The sequence below is a fragment of the Acinonyx jubatus genome, chromosome C2 (assembly GCF_027475565.1).
Source record: "Acinonyx jubatus isolate Ajub_Pintada_27869175 chromosome C2, VMU_Ajub_asm_v1.0, whole genome shotgun sequence".
In the NCBI taxonomy this organism is placed as follows: domain Eukaryota; kingdom Metazoa; phylum Chordata; class Mammalia; order Carnivora; family Felidae; genus Acinonyx; species Acinonyx jubatus.
Genome location: NC_069384.1, coordinates 155,984,755 through 156,009,811, shown reverse-complemented (window position 1 = coordinate 156,009,811; position 25,057 = coordinate 155,984,755). Strand labels below are relative to the sequence as shown.

At 42.2% G+C, this 25,057-nt stretch overlaps 1 protein-coding gene across 6 annotated transcripts in view; it reads right to left on the bottom strand.

Moving 5' to 3' along the window:
* TCAIM (T cell activation inhibitor, mitochondrial) overlaps positions 1–25,057 on the bottom strand; it is a 75,499-nt gene that overhangs the window by 45,727 nt on the left and 4,715 nt on the right. For 3 of the 6 annotated variants that reach the window (XM_027040506.2, XM_027040509.2, XM_015078676.3), the window contains exon 2: positions 4,848–4,923. In XM_027040506.2, coding sequence (XP_026896307.1) covers positions 4,848–4,876 — 29 coding nt within the window. In that variant the 5' untranslated portion in view covers positions 4,877–4,923. Of the gene's footprint in view, positions 1–4,847; positions 4,924–15,773; positions 17,234–17,522; positions 17,649–25,057 lie in introns of those variants that run through there. The other 3 variants (XM_027040507.2, XM_027040508.2, XM_053221804.1) reach the window with 2 other exon arrangements.

Below are 25,057 nucleotides of genomic sequence, written 5' to 3'. Positions count from 1 at the left end.
ACCTCAATATCCAATAATATAATCTTTTCTTTATAGTGAAAAATATTTTGAAAATTATAATGCTTAAAAAGAGATACAAGATGTCCCTTGGTTTACTTCCTCATTGCTAGCATGCTAAAATTATTTTAGTTGGATAACTTAACATTCTCATTCTTAGATTCTGGCATAACTCACCTAGGAGTGTTTTTTTAAAGTGTAGTTTTAAATCCAAATGAAAATATTTGCAATTTTGGGGAAGCACTTCCACGACATCTATTTTTGAACATTACAGTTTTACCTTTTCCATTCCATAATGGTCTATAAAGAAGTCTAAATATTAGGCACATTTTTGTCTTAATACATTACCTCAGATAATTGAGCATGAGTGTTGTCTCATACAGTATTGAATCTATAGAAAGGTTTTATATTTTTAAAATGAGAGATTATCGAATCATTTATGAGATTTTGCTAACAATCTGGAGACCACCAGCATATTTTCAGATTACCTTTGGTTTTGTTTTGGGTTTTTTTTTTTTTTGCATATATTTGACCCTTTTACAAAGTCACTATATGTAGGCTGTGTACAAAGGACTACAACAGGAGCCTGAACAATAAAGGAAACAGTAAACAGGTACCCGAGTCCTCAAAGTGGGGCAGCATAAGTAAAGACTGGTGATGGCTCCACTCAGTCCCCATTTGAGTTTCAGTTCTCATTTCTAAGTGTCTCACGGACACTTAGCTGTCCTGTCAGCCTGTCAAATTTTGTCTATAAAAAGGAATAGAGGTCACTGTCTTCCTTCTAATCTCTGCCTGGATACAGAACGCAAGGAAGCAGTTCAATCCAGGATTACCTTCCTTATTTCTGTCATTCGGGTAACACTGTTCTCAGAGTTGCCAAAGCACAAACCTGCAGAGGTACCACTGCCCAAAGCAGTTCACACCCCCACCCCATTTTGGGGTGCTCTGGAAGTGGGTTATTTCTTCTCACTTTACAGTGTCCCTGGAAACCGTTCCTTCTTTCCATTTTCTGTGCTCCCCATGTATCACCACAGGGTTGGACTGCATAGCCTCACCATCCGTCTACCCTGCAGTCTTATCCCTACCATATTACATACAGGTTGATTTTCCTGAAATTCCACTACCACTGTATTCCCTGCTAGAACACCTCTGCTGGTGTTTCAACTCCTGCTGAATAAACTCCGCTTCTTAGTCTGGTATTCAAGTCCTCTGTAATCATTTCCAACCTGTCTTTACAACATGACCTCCTACCACTTCTTTAGACACCTCAGGTCAACTCTCAGTGATCTCTCTCATTCTTCCCTTTCTTCTGCGTGGTTTCTGAGCCCTAAACACGCTCCCTGTGCCTCAGTGCCATCTACCCAAACAGTACTCACTCACTAAACAATTATTGTGTAAGTGCTACGTGCCAGAAGGCAAGATGCCCGTTTCCCCAGATACTTCCCTTTAGTATCCTCACTATCAACAGTCTTCCCTGCTTCTAATCTCTAAAAACAGAAACTGTGGACCCAGCATATTTGGAGCACCATACCATAGCATGTGAGAGATGTTTGCATTTGTTCTCTTCCTCCACCCACACCCATCCTCCTCAGCTATCGTGCACCCTTGAAGGCTGTAAACATGGTTTACATGTGTACTTGCCGTTGTTCGGTTCGTTAGTTGGCATCTGCTGAAAAGCACTAGCCAAACACACTTAGATGTGCGAGAGAAGTGCTGGGAAAGGGAGAAGGTAGGGAAGACTTTCAAACCAGGAGTCAGGTCTGACACCTGTAGGGGAGAGGGGAGGCAGGACTGGGTAGGAAGTCTTGGGCTGCAGCACAGTTCCAAGAAGCGCTCAGGTAGGCCAGTGGAGTGTCCCTGGGCCAAAGATGCCCACTGGCAGAGTCCTGTGTCTTGCTGGAGTGAGCCTGACTTAGTATTCCTGCTTTGCTTGGTCACTGACAGCCAGGAAAGCGTGGCTTCGGGACAAATCCTTTGGTGGACCCGGAGAGGCCAGAGAGCTCAGTGGGCATCTTATAACCACCACAGCACAGGGTCTGGCACAAGTATTATTGTTTTTATTTTTTAATCTTTTTTAAATGTTTATTTATTTTTGAGAGAGAGAGACAGAGACAGAGAGTGTGAGCGGGGGAGGGGCAAAGAGAGAGGGAGACAATCTGAAGCAGGTTCCAGGCGCTGAGCTGTCAGCACAGAGCCCAGTGTGGGGCTCAAACTCATGAACCACGAGATCATAACCTGAGCCAAAGTCGGACACTTAGGTGCCCCAAGTATTATTTTTAATGTACGTTAAATGAATGTATAGTAGGTTTTTAATGAAAGGAAACAAAACAATCAAGGAAAGGTAAATGGAAAACAATATTATACTGCTTGAAATTGAGCAGATTCAGCACATGAAAATCTGAAATTGCAAGATATTAAGGAAAAGATTAGATTTTGTAGGCCACGTGGCCTGTATTACAACTATCTTACTTTGCTGCTATAGCAGGAAAGCAGCCACAATGAGCACGTGAATGAGTGTAGCGGCGGTCACAGAACTTCACTCACATAAGTAGGCAGTGGGCCCGTCTGCCTCATGGACTATACTTTGCTGACCTCTGCACTAGAGGAAGCATCCCAAGTACATTAAAAAATACGTGCACAATTTCCTTCTAATTTTTGTGGAACAGACTATGCAAGAGAGAGATCTGTCAAATTATTTGCATTTTTCCAAAAAGGAAAGTTATCCTACCTATAAGGGCAAAGCTGCTTTGAGTTAAATGCAGAGCCATTAACAACACGTCAGGGGATTAGGTCCTAAAGAATGTCACTACTGGTATCTGTTTTGCATATGATGTGATTTCTAATTAACAAAGTTTGCACTGCAGTTACTCCAGGGCAGTGTTCATCATGATCCATAGCACTGTAAAATCAACTTACTGGGCTATGAACCGGCATTAAAAAAGAGAGGATGCACAATAGAAAATATCACTGGATACATATTTTTTAATGTTTTGTTTTTGAGAGAGAGAGAGAGAGAGAGAGAGAGAGAGAGAGAGAGAGAGAGAGATGTGACAGAGCGTGAGAGGGGGAGGGGCAGAAAGGGAGGGAGACTGAATCCGAAGCAGGCTCCAGGCTCTGAGCTGTCAGCACAGAGACATCATACCCTGAACTGAAGTCGGAAGCTTAACCGACTGAGCCACTCAGACGCCCCAATATCACTGGATATTTTCTCAGGCTCAGTTGGTTAAGCCTCTGACTTCAACTCAGCTCCTGGTTTCAAGGTTGGCGGCTTTGAGCCCTGTGTCCGACTCTGTGCTTACAGTGTGGAGCCTGCTTGGGACTCTTTCTCTCCCCATCTCTTTCTCTGCCCCTCCCCAACTTGTGTGCGCGTGCATGCTCTCTCTAAATAAATAAATAAACTTAAAAAAAAAAAAGAAAATATCACTGGGTAACTATTGTTATGAAACTTGTATTTTAAGGATTATGATTAAAATACTGTTTTCTGAAGGCTGGAATAAAAACAAGCTGGAAAAGCGTGGCTCTATTCTACAACCACTACTATTCACTGCCTGTCAAAGGCATGGAGTGAGGAGGCAACCATCACTGAAGGGAATGGTCCATGAGATGTTACAGAACTCATTCCTCCAGGCTCCTATGGTCTCTCCTGTATCAGAGCATGAAAACACAATACTTTAGCCTGGTTTTCTGTGGTTGAATATTATTAAAAATACCACACCATGAAGAATGTCTCCTCATCTGCAGAAGAACAGTTTTTCAGGGCACTGTATCTCACAGTTGCTTTGTTTCCCTGCCACTCCCCCTTCATCTCTTCGCAGTTGTGTCAGGAATTCTGTCAGAGAAAGTCTCCCTTTGTTTGAGAATCCTTGTTATTTACAACTTGGTGGAAAAAGTGCTTCCTCTAAACAACTTCCTTTTGCCAGGAACTATTTACTTACACAGAATAGTTATTTAAAGGAACTAATTACTGCCAAGTATGTTTCAGAAAACTAAAACTTCACATATTTTTATGTAGCAGGTCAAATTGTCTTGTAGTTATACATTTTGAGCCAAATGAACAATATTTTCCCCTTTTTTGACTTGGCTACCAAGAAGCCAGGACTGAATTTGATGTCTGAGTAATTGTTGACCAGTTCTGGTTTTTTTTGTTTTATTCTTAATGTTTATTTATTTTTGAGAGAGATAGAGTGTGAGTGAGGAGGGGCCGAGAGAAAGGGAGACATAGAATCCGAAGCAGGCTCCAGGCTCTGAGCTGTCAGCAGAGCCCGACATGGGGCTCAAACTCACGAACCTCGAGATCATGACCTGAGCCAAAGTCAGATGCTTAATCAGTTCTGCTTTTTAATATGATTTTTTTTTCTCTACAGGGCTTTTGATCTCTTTCAATTATACTATATATGCCTATTATACAATGTCAATTAAATTCATATATTTGAACTCAAATCCTTTCTTGAAGTAGGATTTAGATTATATATCATTAGTAGCAAATACAGTAATCAAATGATCTTACTATACAATTAAATACAATTTAAATGTAAAGTGGTTTTCCATATGACAGCATAGACTTGAGGGCAACATGACAAAAACTGTGCCAAGGACAATCTTTATCTTTTTTTCTCTTAAATTTTTCATACTGAACTATTCTGAAACATGGTATTTTTTTTTCAGCTTCTGCCCTGAATGAACTCTTGGAGGGTCTGGATGTTAATATGAATTTTCTTTTTCTTTTTTCGTTCCTGCCCTCCATCATAATATAATTTTAGAATTTGAAAAATAAAAATAAATTAAAATTATCCAAATGCATAACAGATACCCCCACCCACACTATTTACAGATTGGACCACACAGCTTACCTTCTCACCGGTCTCAGGTGGCAAAACATTTCTGAATATATGTGTATACATCAACTGCCAGCCATCCATTAATCACCTAAAAAGTTAAGCAGATACAAGTAATGAACAAATGGAATTTGAAATTAAAAATTACCATTTATATTAGCATTCCCCACTCCCAATATGAAATGCTTATCCATAAATCTAACAAAATATGTACAAGATCTATGAGTAAAACTGTGAAATTGATGATGAAATCAAAGAATTAAATAAATGGATATCCTATGCACATGAATAGGAAGACTCAATATTGTCAAGATATCACTACTTTCCAACTTGATCTATAGGACAATAGATGAAATCTATAGATTCAGTGCAATCCCAATCAAAACTCCAGTAAGTTATTTTATGGATATTGGAGGTTCTTCAAAAAGTTAAAAATAGAACTACCCCAGAACCCAGCAATCACACCATTAGATATTTACCAAAGGATACAAAAATACAGATTTGAAGGGGTACATGCATCCTGATGTTTATAGTAGCATCATCAACAATAGCCAAACTATGGAGAGAGTCCAAATGTCCATCAAGTGATGAGTGGATAAAAAAGATGTGGTACACACACACGTAGGAATATTACTCAGCCATCAGAAAGAATGCAACCATGTGGATGGAGCTAGAATGTATTATGCTAAGAGAAAGAAATCAGAGAGAGAAAAATACCATATGATTTCATCACTCATATGTGCAATTTAAGAAACAAAACAGACCAAGAAAAAAAAAAGAGAAACAAAATAGATAAACATATGGGATGGGGGAAGAAAAAGAGGAGAGAGGGAAACAAACCACAAGAGACTCTTAATGATGGAGAACAAACTGAGGGTTGAGGGAGGGAAGTGGGTAGGAGATAGGCTAGATGGATATTAAGGAGGGCACTTGTGATGAGCACTGGGTGTTGTATGTGGGTGATGAATCACTGAATTCTACTCCTGAAACCAATATTGCACTGTATGTTAACCAAAATTTAAAAAAAAGAAAGAAAGAAAGAAACCAGCATACAGATGTCTAAAGAAGCTTTATTCATAACTGCCAAAACTGGGGAGCAACCAAGATGTTCTTCAGAAGGTGAATGGATAAACTGTGGTACATTCAGACAATGGAATATTATTCAGCACTAAAAAGAAAAAAAGCCATCAGGCCATGAAAAGATGTGGAAGAAGCTTCCAAAGCTATAGTAATTAAAACAGTATACTGACATAAAAATAGACATATAGATTGATGTGACAGAATAGAGAGTCTCAAAATAAGCCCATGCATATATGGTTAATTAATTTATGACAAAGGAGCCAAGACTATACCATGGGGAAAGGACATTCTCTTCAAGAAATGATGCTGGGAAAATTGGACAGACATATACAAAAGAATGAAATTGGACCCCTGTCTTATACCATACACAAAAATTAATTCAAAATTAATGATTTGAACATAAGACCTAAAAGCATAAAACTCCTAGAAGAAAACAAAAGTGGCCAGCTCTTTGACAATGATATTTTTGAATATGACACCAAAAGCAAAAGCAACAAAAGCAAAAATAAACAAGACAATATCAAACTAAAAGGAAAGCATCAACAAAATGAAAAGGCACCTCCTGAATGGGAGAAAATCACTGCAAAGCATAAATCTGATAAGGGGCCAATATCAAAATGTATAAAGAACTCAACTCAATAGCAAACAAACAATCTGATTAAAAAAACCTGAATAGACATTTTGTAAAGACATACTGATGGCCAACAGACATATGAAAAAATGCTCAACCTCATTAATTTCAGGGAAATGCAAATCAAAACCACAATCTGATATCACCTCACGCCTGTTAGAATGGTTATTATAAAAAAGGCAAGAAATAACAAGGTTTGTGAGGACGTGAAGAAAAGAAAACCCCTGTACACAGTTGGTTGGAATGTAAATTGGTGTAATCACTATGGAAAATAGTATGGAGTTTCCTCAAAAAATGAAAAATAGAGTTACCATATGATCCAGTAATTACTTTACTGGTTATTCAAAGAAAACAAGAACACTAATTAAAAAAGATAAAAGCACCTCTATATTTGCTAAAGCATCATTTAGAGTAGCCAAGATATGGACACAATCCAAGTGTCCATTGGTTGAATGAATGGATAAAGACATTGTAGTACACACACACACACACACACACACACACACACACACACACACACAAGAATATATTATTCAGCCATAAAAAAGAATGAAATGCTGCCATTTGCAACAACATGGATGGACTTCAGGGATCATATGCAAAGTGAAATAAGTCAGACAAAGAAAGACAAAAACTATATGACCTGTCTTATGTGTGGGATCTAAAAAAAATAAAAAGAAAAAACCCATCAAGCTCAGAGATAAAGAGAACAGATCGGTGGCTGCAAAGGGTGGGGTGGGGGTGGGGGGAAGAAATGGATGAGCTGTCCTTTTTTTAGTTTACATAAATTCAATATAAAATTTTTAAAAGTTTAAAAAAGAAAAATAAATGAGCTATCAAACCATGAAAAGATGTGGAAGAAAAAGTGACAGAAGCCAATCTACAAAGATTATGTACAGTGTGATTCCAACCATATGACATTCTGGAAAAGGCAACACTATGGAGACAGTCAAAAGTTCAGTGGTTGCCAGAGGTTGGAGGGAGAGAAGGATGAACAGGTAGAGCACAGAGGATTTTTAGGACAGTGAAACTACTCTCTGTACTACCATGGCAGACACACGTCATTATACTTTGGTCAAAACCCATGGAATGTACAACATCAAGAGTGAACCCTAATGTAAGCTGTGGATTTTGGGTGGTAATGTGTCACTGTAGGTTCAAACTGTAACAAACGTACCATGCAGGTGTGGAAGACTGTGTGTCAGGGACAGAAGGTATATGGGAACTCTATACTAGCTCAATTTTGCTGTGAACCTAAAACTGCTCTAAAAAATAGTGTATTTTTTGGGAAGCCTGGGTGGCTCAGTCGGTTGAGTGGCCAACTTCGGCTCAGGTCACGATCTCACAGTCCGTGAGTTCAAGCCCCGCATCGGGCTCTGTGCTGACAGCTCAGAGCCTGGAGCCTGTTTTGGATTCTGTGTCTCCCTCTCTCTGACCCTCTCCTGTTCATGCTCTCTCTCTGTCTCAAAAATAAATAAACGTTAAAAAAATTTTTTTAAAAAATAAAAAATAGTGTACTTTTTAAAAAGGTAAGCAGATAAAAGGGGGAAGATTTTAATCACATGAACTTTTCCAACAATTTAGATTATAGGAAGATGTTCAACTATAGTATGATATCCAGGTCAACTGACATAGTGATTTAAAAAAATCCTAAGAGGAAGAAAAATCGTATGAGCAGTCCCTTAATAAGTATTGAAATGCTCTATTCACCCAATAATCACCAAGTAAAACATTCCTTTTCTCCCTATTATCAAGCTCTTAGCTGTCTTACTCCCTATTATTCCACTCTTCCAGGTATCTGTTCAGCAGCATTATTCTCTCAAACAAACCATTACATGGCTAAAGTCCTATTCCATCAAATCTTGAGCATTAAGTATGTTTAAAAAATATTTTCATGATGTAGTTAATATACCTGAACCAAGGTAATGTAATGAAGCATATCTACCATTAATAAAATGACAGAAATATGTATTTTAAAGACAAATTGAGAATTACCTTGAAAAATTTATGTATTCAAACAACAATGGATACTTTACTTTCTGGTTAATTGGTGTGGCAAGAGTTTCTGGGATGCAGAATGTGTTAGACATATTCATTTCAATGTTTAAAAAGATGATTTTACTTAACCATCTACCTTTATATTTTGTTTGAGACAAATACACAGATACAGGAGACACTCCTACCATTTTGAAGATTTCTGAGATGAAATGGAGGAAAAAGAACCATTTGGACTATCTAAAAGTTCAGTGCAATCTGTGATGGACTGAATTCTCACAAAATTTTCTCAAGAAATAACCAGAATAATCTAATCTTAGTTAAGATGGCACAGATAGAAGGCTCAAAGCTTGCAAAGACCAGAAGGATATACATATCCAATCTTTAACTGGCTACCTGTAGGTACTAAGATATTAGGTACTTTAATTTTATTTCCTGGTTTACTTACAATGAACATGTGGCATACATTCTTAATTTTTTTTTAAATCAATGCTTTTAACATTCAAATTTAATGAAGAAAATGAGTATAGCAGGAAAGAGGGTTGTTCACTCAGTATTTAAGACAGGACCCTAACCCTGGAATATCTGTCCAAAGACATTCCTGGACTGTAGTCCCAATTTAGCTCAAGAAGAAACAGCTCACCACACTCACACATAATGAATTCATTTTTATATTATTATTTTTTTAAGTTTATTTTTTTTTTTTTTAGTAATCTCTACACCCAATGTGAGGCTTGAACTTAAAACTGTGAGATCGAGAGTCACATGCTCTTCTGACTGAGCCAGCCAGGCGCTCATTTTTTATATTATTAAGAACATTTTTGCCACTTAATGGCAAAGATACTAATAAATGAGCTAAAACTGTGGGTAAGAAATGAGGAATAATACTTGAGAGGCAAATGATCATCTAAGAATACAGATGGGAAACAGATGAAATACACAACCATGCTCTAACCAATATCCATTATTCAGCATAAAATGATCTAAAAGCACTCTTGAAAAGCCAGAATTACTAAACACCACAAGCACCTCTGTCTACAACACAACAGTGCAACCTGTTTTGTCTTTTGCAGCAATATTTTAGTTCATAAAATCAAAATGTCTACATCCAATGAATAATATAGGTGATCCAGAGGACATGCTCTCCTACACATTTTCAAAAGCAAGACATTAAAACACAACACTGAAAACAAACTGTTATGATAGCTGATTTGAAATAAATGTTTAGAATTTTGAAGTTAAAGCACACCATAAAGATAATTTAAAAATCTGAAATGAATTTAGGAAAGACTAGCTGTTTCAAATTTGATTCAAAAAGTGTTTTAGAGGCAGATAGCCAAGTTACACTAAACACTTATGAATAAGATTTCCTAGGAAAAGTAGCTCATTTATCACAGAAAGCAGTTTTGTAACTTCAGAGTCAGCTTGGAATTGATCTCCAAATTATCACCAACAGCAAAATTGCAAAAACTACAGAATGTGACCTTAATGATTTTCTTTATTTTTTTATTATGAAATTTATTGTCAAATTGGTTTCCATACAACATCCAGTGCTCATCCCAACAGGTGCCCTCCTCAATACCCATCACGCACCCACCCCTCCTTCCCACCCCCCATAAACCCTGTTTGTTCTCAGTTTTTAGGAGTCTCTTATGTTTTGGCTCCCTCCCTCTCTAACCATTATTTTTTTCTTCCCCTCTCCCATGGTCTTCTGTTAAGTTTCTCAGGATCCACATAGGAGTGAAAACATATGGAATCTGTTCTTCTCTGTATGCTTTATTTCACTTAGCATCACACTCTCCAGTTCCATCCATGTCGCTACAAAAGGCCATATTTCACTCTTTCTCATTGCCACGTAGTATTCCATTGTGTATATAAACCACAATTTCTTTATCCATTCGTCAGTTGATGGACATTTAGGCTCTTTCCATAATTTAGATATTGTTGAGAGTGCTGCTATATAAACATTGGGGTACAAGTGCCCCTATGCATCAGCACTCCTGTATCCCTTGGGTAAATTCCTAGCAGTGCTATTGCTGGGTCATAGGATAGGTCTATTTTTAATTTTGTGAGGAACCTCCACACTGTTTTCCAGAGCGGCTGCACTAGTTTGCATTCCCACCAACAGTGTAAGAGGGTTCCCGTTTCTCCACATCCTCTCCAGCATCTATAGTCTCCTGTTTTGTTCATTTTAGCCACTCTGACTGGCATGAGGTGATATCTGAGTGTGGTTTTCATTTGTATTTCCCTGATGAGGAGCGATGTTGAGCATCTTTTCATGTGCCTGTTGGCCATCCGGATGTCTTCTTTAGAGAAGTGTCTATTCATGTTTTCTGCCCATTTCTTCACTGGGTTATTTGGTTTTCGGGTGTGGAGTTTGGTGAGCTCTTTATAGATTTTTGGATACTAGCCCTTTGTCCGATATGTCATTTCAAATATCTTTTCCCATTCCGTTGGTTGCCTTTTAGGTATGTTGGTTGTTTCCTTTGCTATGCAGAAGCTTTTTATCTTCATGAGGTCCCAATAGTTCATTTTTGCTTTTAATTCCCTTGCCTTTGGGGATGTGTCAAGTAAGAAATTGCTGTGGCTCAGGTCAGAGAGGTTTTCCCCTGCCTTCTCCTCTAGGGTTTTGATGATTTCCTGTCTCACATTCAGGCCCTTTATCCATTTTGAGTTTGTTTTTGTGAATGGTGTAAGGAAGTGGTCTAGTTTCATCCTTCTACATGTTGCTGTTCAGTTCTCATAGCACCATTTGTTAAAGAGACTGCCTTTTTTCCATTGGATATTCTTTCCTGCTTTGTCAAAGATTAGTTGGCCATACGTTTGTGGGTCTAGTTCTGGGGTTTCCATCCTATTCCATTGGTCTATGTGTCTGTTTTTGTGCCAATACCATGCTGTCTTGACGATTACAGCTTTGTAGTAGAGGCTAAAGTCTAGGATTGTGATGGCTCCTGCTTTGCTCTTCTTAGATATTACTTTGGCTATTTGGGGCCTTTTGTGGTTCCATATAAATTTTAGGATTGCTTGTTCTAGCTTCAAGAAGAATGCTGGTGCAATTTTGATTGGGATTGTGTCGAATGTGTAGATTGCTTTGGGTAGTATTGACATTTTTAACGATATTTATTCTTCCAATCCATGAGCATGGAATGTTTTTCCATTTCATTGTATCTTCTTCAATGTCCTTCATAAGCTTTCTATAGTTTTCAGCATACAGATCTTTTACATCTTTGGTCAGGTTTATTCGTAGGTATTTTATGATTCTCGGTGCACTTGTGAATGGGATCGGTTTCTTTATTTGTCTTTCTGTTGCTTCATTATTAGTGTATAAGAATGCAACTGATTTCTGTACATTGATTTTGTATCCTGCGACTTTGCTGAATTCATGTATCAGTTCTAGCAGACTTTTGGTGGAGTCTATCGGGTTTTCCATGTAGAGTATCATGTCATCTGCAAAAAGTGAAAGCTTGACTTCATCTTTGCCAATTTTGATGCCTTTGATTTCCTTTTGTTATCTGATTGCTGATGCTAGAACTTCCAACACTATGTTAAACAACGGCAGTGAGAGTGGACATCCCTGTCGTGTTCCTGATCTCAGGGATAAAGCTCTCAGTTTTTCCCCATTGAGGATATTAGCTGTGGGCTTTTCATAAATGGCTTTTATGATGTTTAAGTATGTTCCTTCTATCCCAACTTTCTCGAGGGTTTTTATTAAGAAACGAGGCTGAATTTTGTCAAATGCTTTTTCTGCATCTTTCGATTGACAGGATCATATGGTTCTTATCTTTTCTTTTATTAATGTGATGCATCACATTGATTGATTTGCGAATATTGAACCAGCCCTGCAGCCCAGAAATGAATCCCACTTGATCATGGTGAATAATTCTTTTCATATGCTGTTGAATTCGATTTGCTAGTATCTTGCTGAGAATTTTTGCATCCATCTTCATCAGGGATAGTGGCCTGTATTTCCCTTTTTTTTGCTGGGTCTTTGTCTGCTTTAGGAATCAAAGTAATGCGGCTTCATAGAATGAGTCTGGAAGTTTTCCTTCCCTTTCTATTTTTTGGAACAGCTTGAGAAGGATAGGTATTATCTCTGCTTTAAATGTCTGGTAGAATTCCCCTGGGATGCCATCTGGGTCCTGGAGTCTTATTTGTTGGGAGATTTTTGAGAACTGATTCAATTTCTTTGCTGGTTATGGGTCTGTTCAAGTTTTCTATTTCTTCCCGTTTGAGTTTTGGAAGCGTGTGGGTGCTTAGGAATTTGTCCATTTCTTCCAGGTCGTCCAGTTTGTTGGCATATAATTTTTCATAGTATTCCCTGATAATTGCTTGTATATCTGAGGGATTGGTTGTAATAATTCCACTTTCATTCATGAATTTTTCTATATGGGTCATCTCCCTTTTCTTTTTGAGAAGCCTGGCTAGAGGTTTATCAATTTTGTTTATTTTTTCAAAAACCAACTCTTGGTTTCATTGGTCTGCTCTACTGTTTTTTTAGATTCTATATTGTTTATTTCTGCTCTGATCTTTATTATTTCTCTTCTGCTGCTGGGTTTGGGGTGTCTTTGCTGTTCTGCTTCTATTTCCTTTAGGTGAGCTGTTAGATTTTGTATTTCGGATTTTTCTGGTTTCTTGAGATAGGCCTGGATCACAATGTATCTTCCTCTCAGGACTGCCTTCGCTGCATTTCCAAAGCATTTGGATTGTTGTATTTTCATTTTCATTTGTTTCCATATATTTTTTAATTTCTTCTCTAATTGTCTGGTTGACCCATTCATTCTTTAGTAGGGTGTTCTTTAACCTCCATGCTTTTGGAGGTTTTCCAGACTTTTTCCTGTGGTTGATTTCAAGCTTCATAGCATTGTGGTCTGAAAGTATGCATGGTATGATCTCAACTCTTCTATATTTATGAAGGGCTGTTTTGTGACCCAGTATGTGATCTATCTTGGAGAATGTTCCATGTGCACTCGAGAAGAAAGTATATTCTGTTGCTTTGGGATGCAGAGTTCTAAATATATCTGTCAAGTCCATCTGATCCAATGTATCATTCAGGGCCCTTGTTTCTTTATTGATCCTGTGTTTAGATGATCTATCCATTTCTGTAAGTGGAGTGTTAAAGTCCCCTGCAATTACCACATTCTTATCAATAAGGTTGCTTATGTTTGTGATTGTTTCACATATTTGGGGCTCCCATATTCACCCCATAGACATTTATAATTGTTAGCTCTTCCTGATGGATAGACCCTGTAATTATTATACAATTATCTTCTTCATGTGTTGTTACAGCCTTTAATTTAAAGTCTAGTTTGTCTGATATAAGTATGGCTACTCCAGCTTTCTTTTGACTTCCAATAGCATGATAGTTCTCCATCCCCTCACTTTCAATCTGAAGGTGTCCTCAGGTCTAAAATGAGTCTCTTGTAGACAGCAAATAGATGGGTCTTGGTTTTTTGTCCATTCTGATACCCTATGTCTTTTGGTTGGAGCATTTAGTCCATTTACATTCAGTGTTATTATTGAAAGATATGGGTTTAGAGTCATTGTGATGTCTGTAGCTTTCATGCTTGCAGTGATGTCTCTGGTACTTTGTCTCACAGGATTCCCCTTAGGATCTCTTGTAGGGCTGGTTTAGTGGTGATAAATTCCTTCGGTTTTTGTTTGTTTGGGAAGACCTTTATCTCTCCTTCTATTCTAAATGACAGACTTGCTGGATAAAGGATTCTTGGCTGCATATTTTTTCTGTTCATCACATTGAAGATTTCATGCCATTCCTTTCTGGCCTGCCAAGTTTCAGTAGAGAGATCAGTCATGAGTCTTATAGGTCTCCCTTTATATGTTAGAGCATGTTTACCCTAGCTGCTTTCAGAATTCTCTCTTTATCCTTGTATTTTGCCAGTTTCATTATGATATGTCATGCAGAAGATCGATTCAAGTTACATCTGAAGGGAGTTCTCTGTGCTTCTTGGATTTCAATGCCTTTTTCCTTTACCAGTTCAGAGACATTCTCAGCTATTATTTCTTCAAGTACACCTTCAGCACCTTTCCCTCTCTCTTCCTCCTCTGGAATCCCAATTAAGCGTGCATTATTTCTTTTAATTATGTCACTTAGTTCTCTAAGTCTCCCTTCATGCTCCTGGATTTTTTTTCTCTCTTTTTCTCAGCTTCTTCTTTTTCCATAATTTTATCTTCTACTTCACCTATTCTCTCCTCTGCCTCTTCAATCCGAGCTGTGGTCACCTCCATTTTATTTTGCACCTCATTTATAGCATTTTTTAGCTCCTCATGACTGTTTCTTAGTCTCTTGATCTCTGTAGCAATAGATTCTCTACTGTCCTCTATACTTTTTTTCAAGCCCAGTGATTAATTTTATGAGTATTACTCTAAATTCTTGTTCCATTATATTGCTTAAATCATTTTTGACCAATTTGTTAGCTGTCGCTACTTCCTGGAGTTTCTTTTGAAGAGAGTTCTTCCATTTCGTCATTTTGGGTATTCCCTGGTGGCTCCAAACTACAGGGCACTTCCCCTGTACTGTCTGGAGAAACTTGTGTTGGTGGGCGGGGCCACAGTGAGACCTGATGTCTGCCCCCAGCCTACCACTGGGGCCACAGTCAGACTGGTGTGTACCTTCTCTCTCCCAGGGGCAGGACTCACTGTGGAGTGGTGTGGCTCCTGTCTGGGCTGCTTGCACCCTGCCAGGCTTGTGGTGCTGCTTTGATGGGATCTGGCCAAGGGCGTATTAGCCGGTGGATCTGCAAGGTGCACAGGGGCGGGAGGGGCAGGCTCAGCTCGCTTTGCCTTCGGTGGTCTGCTTTGGGAGGGGCCCTGCGGCACCGGGAGGGAGGCAGACCCGTCAGAGGGATGGATCCACAGAAGCACAGTGTTGGGTGTTTGTGCTGTGCAAGCAAGTTCCATGATGGGAACTGGTTCCCTTTGGGATTTTGGCTGGGGGATGGGCGAGAGAGATAGCGCTTCCCAGCACCTTTGTTCCCCGCCAAGCTGAGCTCTGTCCTCTGGGGCTCAACAACTCTCCCTCCCACTCTCTGAGCAGAGCTGTTGACTTATAACATATCAGATGTTAAGTCCCACTGGCTGTCAGAGCACAATCCGTGCGGCCCCTCCGCTTTTGCAAGCCAGACTCGGGGGCTCTGCATTGCTGGGCGGGCTGCCCCTCTGCTGCCCTGGCTCCCTCCCACCAGTCCGTGTAGCGTGCACTGCCTCTCCGCCTTTCCTACCCTCTTCCGTGGGCCTCTCGTCTAAGCTTGGCTCCGGAGAGTCCGTTCTGCTAGTCTTCTGGTGGTTAGCGGGGCAAATTAGGCAGATGTGGGTGGAATCTAAGCGATCAGCAGGACACGGTGAGCCCAGCGTCCTCCTATGCCACCATCTTCCTGTCTTCCCTTAATGATTTTCAAACATGGAACAAAAAGTATGTTATACAGAGAATTTTTTGTTTGTGCAGAGAATTTATGTTGCATGTTTTAGAAGCATTTCCATAAAAAATAAGGCAAAAAAAAAGTTTCTGTACCTAAAGTACTGGTTTTCAGTTGTACAGAAAAATTATATATTCAATGTCCACTGTGTAATCACATGGCAAATTTACTACTGAGCAATGACTAATAAAGGACATTAATACTTAGAAATGGGACAACGGATTCCCCCAAAGAAAATAAAATGTTCCTAAATACAAATCTGAACATGGTTTCTAGATTTAGGGAGAACTTAAAAAAAAAAAGTTGGACTGTTACAGGTTAAAAGTTAGGTGCTTTCTGCCTGCTTTTTTGGTGAGTAGGCAATTTCCTTAAAAGGTGCACATGGCAGTACAACGATTTCAAATCTAGGCCACCTAATAAGGTAGCCACCTAAAGCCACCTTCCCCAAAGGCCTTAATGGTCTCACAGGTAGAAAATTTTGCGGCAGGGAATGTAATAGACTTTGGTATGTGTGTGTGTGTGAGAGAGAATGTGTGGCTCAGCCAGCCTTGCCGATTTCAAGTTTGTGGCTCCACGGACAGGCACCCTTAAGGTCCCCAAAAGTCTACGGAGTCTGAGTGGGCTCTCCTTGTCCTTTGGGAGCATAAGGTCTAGGGCAGTATTGGATCAGATTCTGATACCAAGTCACAAAGCTGAGTCCGCTCCAGCCAAATCTCACCTAAAGTTTCCCTCGGGAACATGACCAGAGGAGTATCTGATTGGTCCTCTCATCTGAGGAAATACTCTCCTTTTGTCTGCTCTTGTGACACTGAACATGAGAAAGAAATTAATAATGGGATCAAAACAGAGTAAGCTTACGATTTTAGAGGCCATGCCCAAAAATTTTACAAAGGGATTTTTCAGGTGATTATGGGGTGAAAATGACACCTGGGAAGTTAAGGACCTTTTGGGAACCAGAATGGCTTATATTCAATGTAGGATGGCCCCTAGAAGGGACATTAAATGCTCAAACAGTGCAGTGGGTTTGGCTAATAGTCACTGGGAACCCAGGCCACCCTGATCAATTTCCATACATCGACTCCTGGCTTGAAATTGCCCGAAACCCCCTACCTTGGGTGTGATTCATTCTTAGCAAGCAGAGCCAGGTAATGTTTTAGCCATTTTATCTGGACGCTCACCCAGGGAACCAAAGAAGCAACCCACCACTCCTCTAATATTTAAAGGAGACGTGGAGAAAGATCTTGTCTTTCCACCTCCTTATGAGTCGTCAAACTCCCTCCCCAATGCCCCTGAGCTTTAAACCCCACCCCCGTCTGTCTGTCCCATCTGCTACTGTTGCCGCCGCCATTGTCACCACGGCCCATCTCCCTGCCCCTCTCAGACCTGGAGAACTTTCCCCCACAAAGGCCAGCAGCCAGATTGCATGCCAGACCCAGACCTAACGCTCTCCAAATGCCTGTAAGGGATATGAGAGAGCCTGAAAGACAGAATGAGAAGGGAACAGTCCAGCCCAGCCATTCCATGATGTATTACCAACCTTTCTCTATAACTGACCTCCTCATTTGGAAACACAACACTCCACCATACTCTGAAAAGCCACAAGCAATGGTCGACTTGATGGAGTCCCTCTTCCAGACCCACCGACCGAGTTGGGGAGACTGTCAACAGTTACCCCATACTCTGTTTAATACAGAAGAAAAAAGAAGAAGAATGAGAGAAACATGACAGTACCTAGAAGATCACACACCTCTGGGGATCAATGACCCTGCTGTCTGGGCTCAAGCTGCAATGCCTGAAGAACGCCCAACATGGGATTTCACCACAGAAGGACAAGCCCATATCCCACGATACCAGGAAGCCCTCCTTTGGGGAATCTGAGCTGGAGCCAAAATGCCTATGAACATGACTAAAATATCATCAGTCACGCAGCACCCTGGGGAGTCTCCCAGAGACTACTATGAAAGATTATACGAAGCATACCATGTATACACCCTGTTTGACCCCGAGGCACCAGAAAGTCAACAAATGGTAAATACCTCTTTTGTGGCACAGGCTGCCCCAGATATCAGAAGAAAACTCCAGAAGTTGGAGGGCTTTGCTGGAATGAATATCACTCAGCTGATAGAGGTCGCCAATAGTTTTCATGAACAGAGAAGTCACAGTCGAGAGAGAGAAGTGGAGAGAAGACCAAAAAAGAAAGCCACCCTTCTCGCAGCAGCACTAAAAGAAATGGACACTGCAAAGACAGGAAGACCCCAACCACCAAAAGGGGGGAAGCCCAGAGCACCCTCAGCAAAAGACCAATGTGCATACTGCAAAGAGAAGGGACACCGGAAGAATGAATGTCCGAAACGGAAGGGGCTCTCAAAACCCAGCCAATATCAGGAGGAACTCAAGGCGAGAACCTCATTGGTCTGGCCGGGGTAGAATCAGACTGAGGGGGACTGGGCTCTTTCTCTCTTGGCCCCCATGAGCCCATGGTCAGAATGAAGGTAGGAGGCCAAACAGTAATTTTCATGGTTGACACTGGGGCTGAATACTCCATTGTTAATTCCCTGGTGGCACCCTTAAGCCAAAAGACGGTAACCATACTTGGGGCTACTGGGACACGGGTGATGCAACAGCCCTTCTGTCAAGTTCAACAATGTGAACCTGGGGGTCACAAGGTGCGGCATGAGTTCCTCTACTTACCTGACTGCCCGATTCCTCTCCTGGGCCGGGATATGCTCTCCAAACTTGGGGCCCAGATAACTTTTGAACCCAATGGACACACTAGCCTCCAATTAAACCCAAGCAGGAGGAAACCCTGGTCTTGGCAATTATCCTGCCAAGGGAAGAAGAATGGAGACTATTCTGTGCACAGGCCCTACCTTGTAGCCCCTCAGAATTCAGGCTTTCATTCCCCTCTGTATGGGCTGAAGATAAGCCACCTGGACTAGCTTGCAGTTGGGGCCCCACCGTTGTTGACCTGATCCCTGGAGCCCAACCTCAGAGACAAAGGCAGTACTCTCTTCCACTCGAGGCTAGAATGGGTATACAAGAGCACCTGACCAAGCTCAGAGAAGCAGGTATTCTAATTGAGTGCCAATTGGCTTGGAATACCCCGCTCTTGCCAGTCGAGAAGCCAGGAGGAGGATACTGACCAGTACAGGATTTGAGGTCCATTAACAAAGTGACTGTTTCCTTACACCCAGTGGTTCCGAACCCATATACTCTCTCCAGACGCATTCTGGGGTCAGCCAAATGGTTTACATGCCTCGACCTAAAGGATGCTTTCTTCTGCCTCCGCCTGGCTCCTCAAAGTCAACCATTGTTTGCCGTTGAATGGACTGAGCCCGTTACAGGGTGCCAGATGCAGCTGACCTGGACACGACTTCCCCAAGGTTTCAAGAACTCGCCTACTCTTTTTGGGGAAGCACTAGCAGCAGACCTCGCCGACTTTCTGAGGGAAACCACAGGGTGTGTCCTCCTCCAATACGTAGGTGACATCCTCCTTGCCAGCGACACCCAAGAAGACTGTATGAAAGGTACCAAGGCCCTCCTGCAGCTCCTGTCCTACTCGGGGTACCAGGCCTCTCAGAAAAAAGGCACAGGTTTGTCAGCAGCAGGTCTGATACTTAGGCTTCCTCCTCACAAAAGGAAAAAGAGAACTAGGACCGGAAAGGAAGAAAGTTATCACCACACTGCCACAGCCCCAAACAAAATGAGGCTTGCATGAATTTTTAGGGGCCACAGGGTTCTGTCGCATTTGGATTCCTGGATTCTCAGCCATAGTGAGGCCCCTCTATGACCTGTTGGGAGGGCCAGACTGGGGGCCCCTCGCATGGACTAAGAAGGCAAGAGCTGCTTTCACAGAAATAAAGTGGCTCTGGGATGAGCCCCAGCCCTGGGTTTGCCTGACATAGAAAGACCCTTTAACTTCTTCGTACATGAAGAGGACAAATAGCCCTTGGAGTGCTCACTCAGAGTATGGGGCCTTGGCAATGGCCAGTGGCCTGTCAAAAAAACTTGATCCTGTGGCTGCAGGATGGCCACCGTGCCTCAGAGTGCTGGCAGCCACAGTCCTGCTCATCAAGGATGCAGACAAAGTCACGCTGGGACAAACGCTTAATGTTAAGGTCCCACACACGGTCATGTCCCTCATGAGCACCCAAGGATATCGTCTCCTCTCCAACTCTCGGCTGACACAATACCAAGGCCTTCTCTACAAAAACCCAAGGGTCGCTCCTGAAGCAGTAAAAACACTAAACCTGGCCACCTTCCTTCCCATGGGGGGGGAGAACCCGACCATGTCTGTTCCGAAGTAGTGAATGAAGTCTACGCCAACTGCCCGGACCTCCCAAGACCAGGTTATAGAATAAGCCCGGAGATCACCCTGTTCAGCGATGGGAGCAGCTATTTACAAGAGGGCAGCCAAAGAACAGGATATGTGGCAACCACAACCACCGAAGTTCTGGAAGCCAAGGCCTTGCTGGAAGGATGGTCAGCACAACGGCTGAACTGTATGCCTTAACCTGAGCCCTCATCCTTAGCAAAGGTAAATGAGTTAACATCTACACTGATTCCCAGTATACCTTTGCTACTGTGCATGTACACAGGGCCATCTATAAAGAAAGAGGTCTCCTTACTGCTGCAGGGAAAACTATCAAAAACAAGGAAGAAATACTAAAGCTTCTTGAGGCTGTGTGGCTACCAGAAAAGGTAGCTATCTTACACTGTAAGGGACATCAGAAAGGAGACGACCCTATAACTCAAGGAAATCGCGTGGCCGACAAAACAGCCAGAGCGGCTGCCTATGGTGACCCAGGACAAACTCCTACCTACACTATGACTCTTGCGCCCCACAGGGAAGCCTCCCTGCCCCTGTACACAAACAATGAAAGAAGTTGGGCTTCGACAGAAGGGGGCACACTAAGCGAAGAGGGATGGTGGGTCATGCCAAGTGGACACATCTTTGTCCTGTCGTCTATGGGAAAACACCTAGTGAAGGAATATCACCAACTCATGCACCTAGGGAAAACCGCACTGGAGGCCCTCCTCAAAAAGAGCTACTATATCAGCCAGGTGCCGGCATTAAGCCGAGCTGTCAGTGAACAATGTGTAACATGTACCAAAACCATGCTTGGTCTGCCCCATGGCCCCCGCCTGGCACGCAAACGATGGGGGCCGCCCCTTTTGAAGACTTAGAGGTGGACTTTACCGACATACAACCAAATAAAGGATTCAGGTACCTTCCTGTAATAATCTGCACATATTTGGGATGGGTCCAAGCATTCCCGACCAGAACGGAACGAAGTCGCAAGGTGGCCAAAACTCTTCTACGGGAGATTGCACCTCGGTTTGATCTACCCTTAACCATACACAGTGATAATTGACCTGCATTTGTGGCAGACATTATACAAACCCTGACAAAGTCCCTCAACATTACCTGGAAACTGCACACTGCTTATCGACCCCAGAGCTCAGGGAAAAGTAGAGCAGATGAATCGCGCCCTCAAGGAAACCCTGGCTAGTTCCACCAAGAGACTAATCTCCCACGGCCAGATTTACTACTGCTGGCCCTCCTGCAGGCCCGATGCACACCTCGGGCACTAGGATTCTCCCCTTTTGAGTTATTATGTGGGCGACCCCCTCACATGTTTAGGAAAACTCCCAGGAGACCTACACCAGATTGGAGACAAGGGAATAAGAGAACAGCTCCAGACCTTGGGGGCAGTCCTAAACAAGTTACAGAGCTATACCACAGAGAGGGCCCCAATTTCCTTAGGGACCCCCATTCACCCCTTTCAGCCAGGAGACTCTGTGTGGGTCAAAGATTGGAAGAGGGAACCTCTTAAACCACAGTGGACTGGGTCTCATACTGTTATTCTAACAACTCCTGCAGCCCTTCAAGTTTCAGGTGTCACCCCATGGGTCCATCACTCCAGAGTTAAGAAGGCCAACTCAGAAGAACCCACAACCTGGCAAAGTGATCCAGATCCAGTCAACCCACTTAAACTGACCCTCAAAAGGGAAACTGCCCCTGAGACCTCCAGCTCTGCTCCAGCCACACCCCAGAAGCTGGCTGGCCTGCGTACGGCAGAAGCTTGAGGAATCAACGCATGAACCTAGCCCAGGGGTCTGGATGCAACTCTGCCAGCCCTTGCCCCTTATTGGTGTCATAGCCCTGATCTTACTTCTTACTGTTGGGCTGATAGAGACTGTACCATCAAGCTGGACACAGGACAAAAGATGCATTCTGGGTCTCACATACCTCCTCTGGATGGGAGGGCCATTAGGTATTGCCTGTATATTATGATAGCCTCTCTCACCTTCACAACTGCCGCTTACCCACTTTGCCTCTAGGATTGTCATATGACAATAAGGGGGTCAAGGGCATTCAGTGCCTTCACCTGCCTCCACAAGATTGCTACAAGGGAAAAACACCCACTCTCTGTCAGTCACCCGGTGCCCCAATGACTAAGTATTGGACTGCAGAGATAACCCAAAATGTCAGGAACCCATGTCACAACAAGGGCCTCCAGAGAGGGAAGGGAGCTTGCTACACTTACTTTCCTCAATAGGGGAATCTCGGATGGGGGAGGGGTGCAGGACAGGGCCCACTAAAAGGTTATAAAGGATACCCAGGCTAGGGTAATACAAGCCATAAAGGCGACCACTCCCCCGGCAGCCTACCAAGGTGCGAACCTTTCAGCCCTCAATCAGATGCTTACCGTTTCCCCACTCCAGCGTTGGGCCAACACTACTCTACAAGTCCTCCATAAAATAGATATTCACACCCAAACCTGCTGGATGTGCTTGCCCCTCAGCTGGAAGGCTTACTTAGCCACTCCTATCCCTTTGACCTGGGAAGCTCCTTAAAATCTCAAAACCAACACCTCTGTCTTAATTGGACCCCTGGCCGCTGGGGTCCGTCTCACAAATGCCAACAATCTAATCTGTACAGTTGCTGAAGGTATGAATGGTACCTCTCTATGCAGAATAAATATAACCTTAAGGAGGAACACAACCCTATGTTCAGCCTTTGGGGTGTTCTATCTGTGTTCTAATTCGGCCTACCGATGCTTAAAGGCCAACTGGACTCAGATATGTTATTCCGTCTTCCTAACCCCAGAGCTATCCATATACACTGAAGATCAGTTCCTAACAGCCTTTAGCCCCAAGTCCCAGGCCAAACGGCAGTCTTGCTACCTGTTCTGATAGGAGCAGGAATTGCGACAGGAATAGGAACCGGAATAGGGGGCATAGGTTCATCCGTAGGACTCTACCATAGACCATCTCAAGAGCTAAATGAAGATGTGGAACAAACAGGTGGCAGATTCTCTGGTAACCTTACAAAGCCAAATAAACTCTCTGGCAGCAGTGACCCTCCAAAATAGGCAAGCCCTCAACCTCCTCACTTCAGAAAAAGGAGGGACTTGCATTTTTCTGAGGGAGGAATGTTGCTATTTTGTAAACCAGTCAGGAATAGTTATACTTAAGGTTAAGGAACTCAAGGAAAGAATTTAACGTAGACAACAGGAAAATATCAATCAATGGAAAGGATAGGATCTCATGGATTGGGCATCCTGGCTTCCTGCCTTGGCGGGGGCCCTCCTCTCCATAACTTGTACCCATTGGCCCCTGTATACTGAATGCCATGGTTTTATTGAAAACACTGCTCGCCAAACTACTGCACACGTATCTTAGCCTTCCGAGAGTACCAACCTGTAAAACTGAAAGGTGATGCCTACTAAACATTTTTTTTAAAAGACATTAAAGGGGGGCATGTTGGAGAAGTGAATAAAGTACGCCAAAGATGGCCAACAGGGCTAAAACAGACTCTGGTCTCTAGCTTATAGACCCCTCCTCCGGGTTCTTCTTCCTTTGTTTGCTGTGCGCACAAAACCCCCACAGATATGGAAGCGGACAACTACAAATTAGCCTCCCCACTTGCGTTCGGCACTCAGGTCTTTGAAGAAACGGTCTCCTCTGAGCCTGCCGGTGTTAAATAAATCTCTGATCCACCAAGATCGCCGAGTGCCGCTTGGTTTTTCTGCCAGCGTTCCTGCCTGGTTCCATAACACAAGAACTGTCTGTTCTGCTACAAAAAAAGTTTCTTTAATGTGAACTAGCTTATGTGCAATTGGTGAATAAGGGAAATATGTTACACCTTGTGAAGTTTTTTCCCAGCATGTAAGTGGTTTAGAGCAATCAGAAGTGGTCTTTCTACAATTACAGTGGCTTCAGCTGTATGTAAAGACCTTACAAAACCTGAAAATCCCCCAGGAGTTCCTTCCTTTGATTTAAGCTTATGTTTAGTGGCTTCAAGTATCCCTGCGTTTTTCACTACATCAAGCAATCTGGAAAGCTGCTGGTGCAGATGAAAAAGCTGGAGACTTCCACATGTCTCATTTTGAGTGGTATATATTTTTTCTTCATAACCCCTGTTATTTTAATGTATTATCCTACAGAATGTCAGGATTTCCAGGAATGTGTACATATCCTTACAGCAGAAACACCTGTATAATAGGCACTGTCACCCCAAATTGCCCTTTAATTTAAAATTTAAAAATTTTCATTAACTGAGAGAATACTTTAAGCTAACACTGTCTGCTAGACAGAAGTGGTTTAGTCAGAAACTTTACTGTAGAAATGTTAATTCCGTAAGTATTTTATTAAATTTTGTCTTTATCAAAAGGATTACATTTCCTTTTTTTTTTTAATTTTTAATGTTTATTTTTGAGAGAGAGAGAGAGAGAGAGAGAGAGGGAGGGAGGGAGGGAGGGAGAGGAGGGGTACAGAGAGAGGGAGACACAGAATCTGAAGCAGGCTCCAGGCTCCAAGATGTCAGCACAGAGCCTGACGCGGGGCTTCAACCCATCAGCTATGAGATCATGACCTGAGCTGAAGTCAGACACTTAACCGACTGAGCCACCAGGTGCCCCAAAAGAATTACATTTCTAGTGCTAGCAATAAAGACTAACAAATTGAATACAAATGAAACAATAAATACAGGTATCATCATTTGTCCTTTATCTGATGCTCCCTAAAGCTATCTTCACTGTGTATTTAAGAAAAAATGTTGACAGACACATATAAAATGCTGG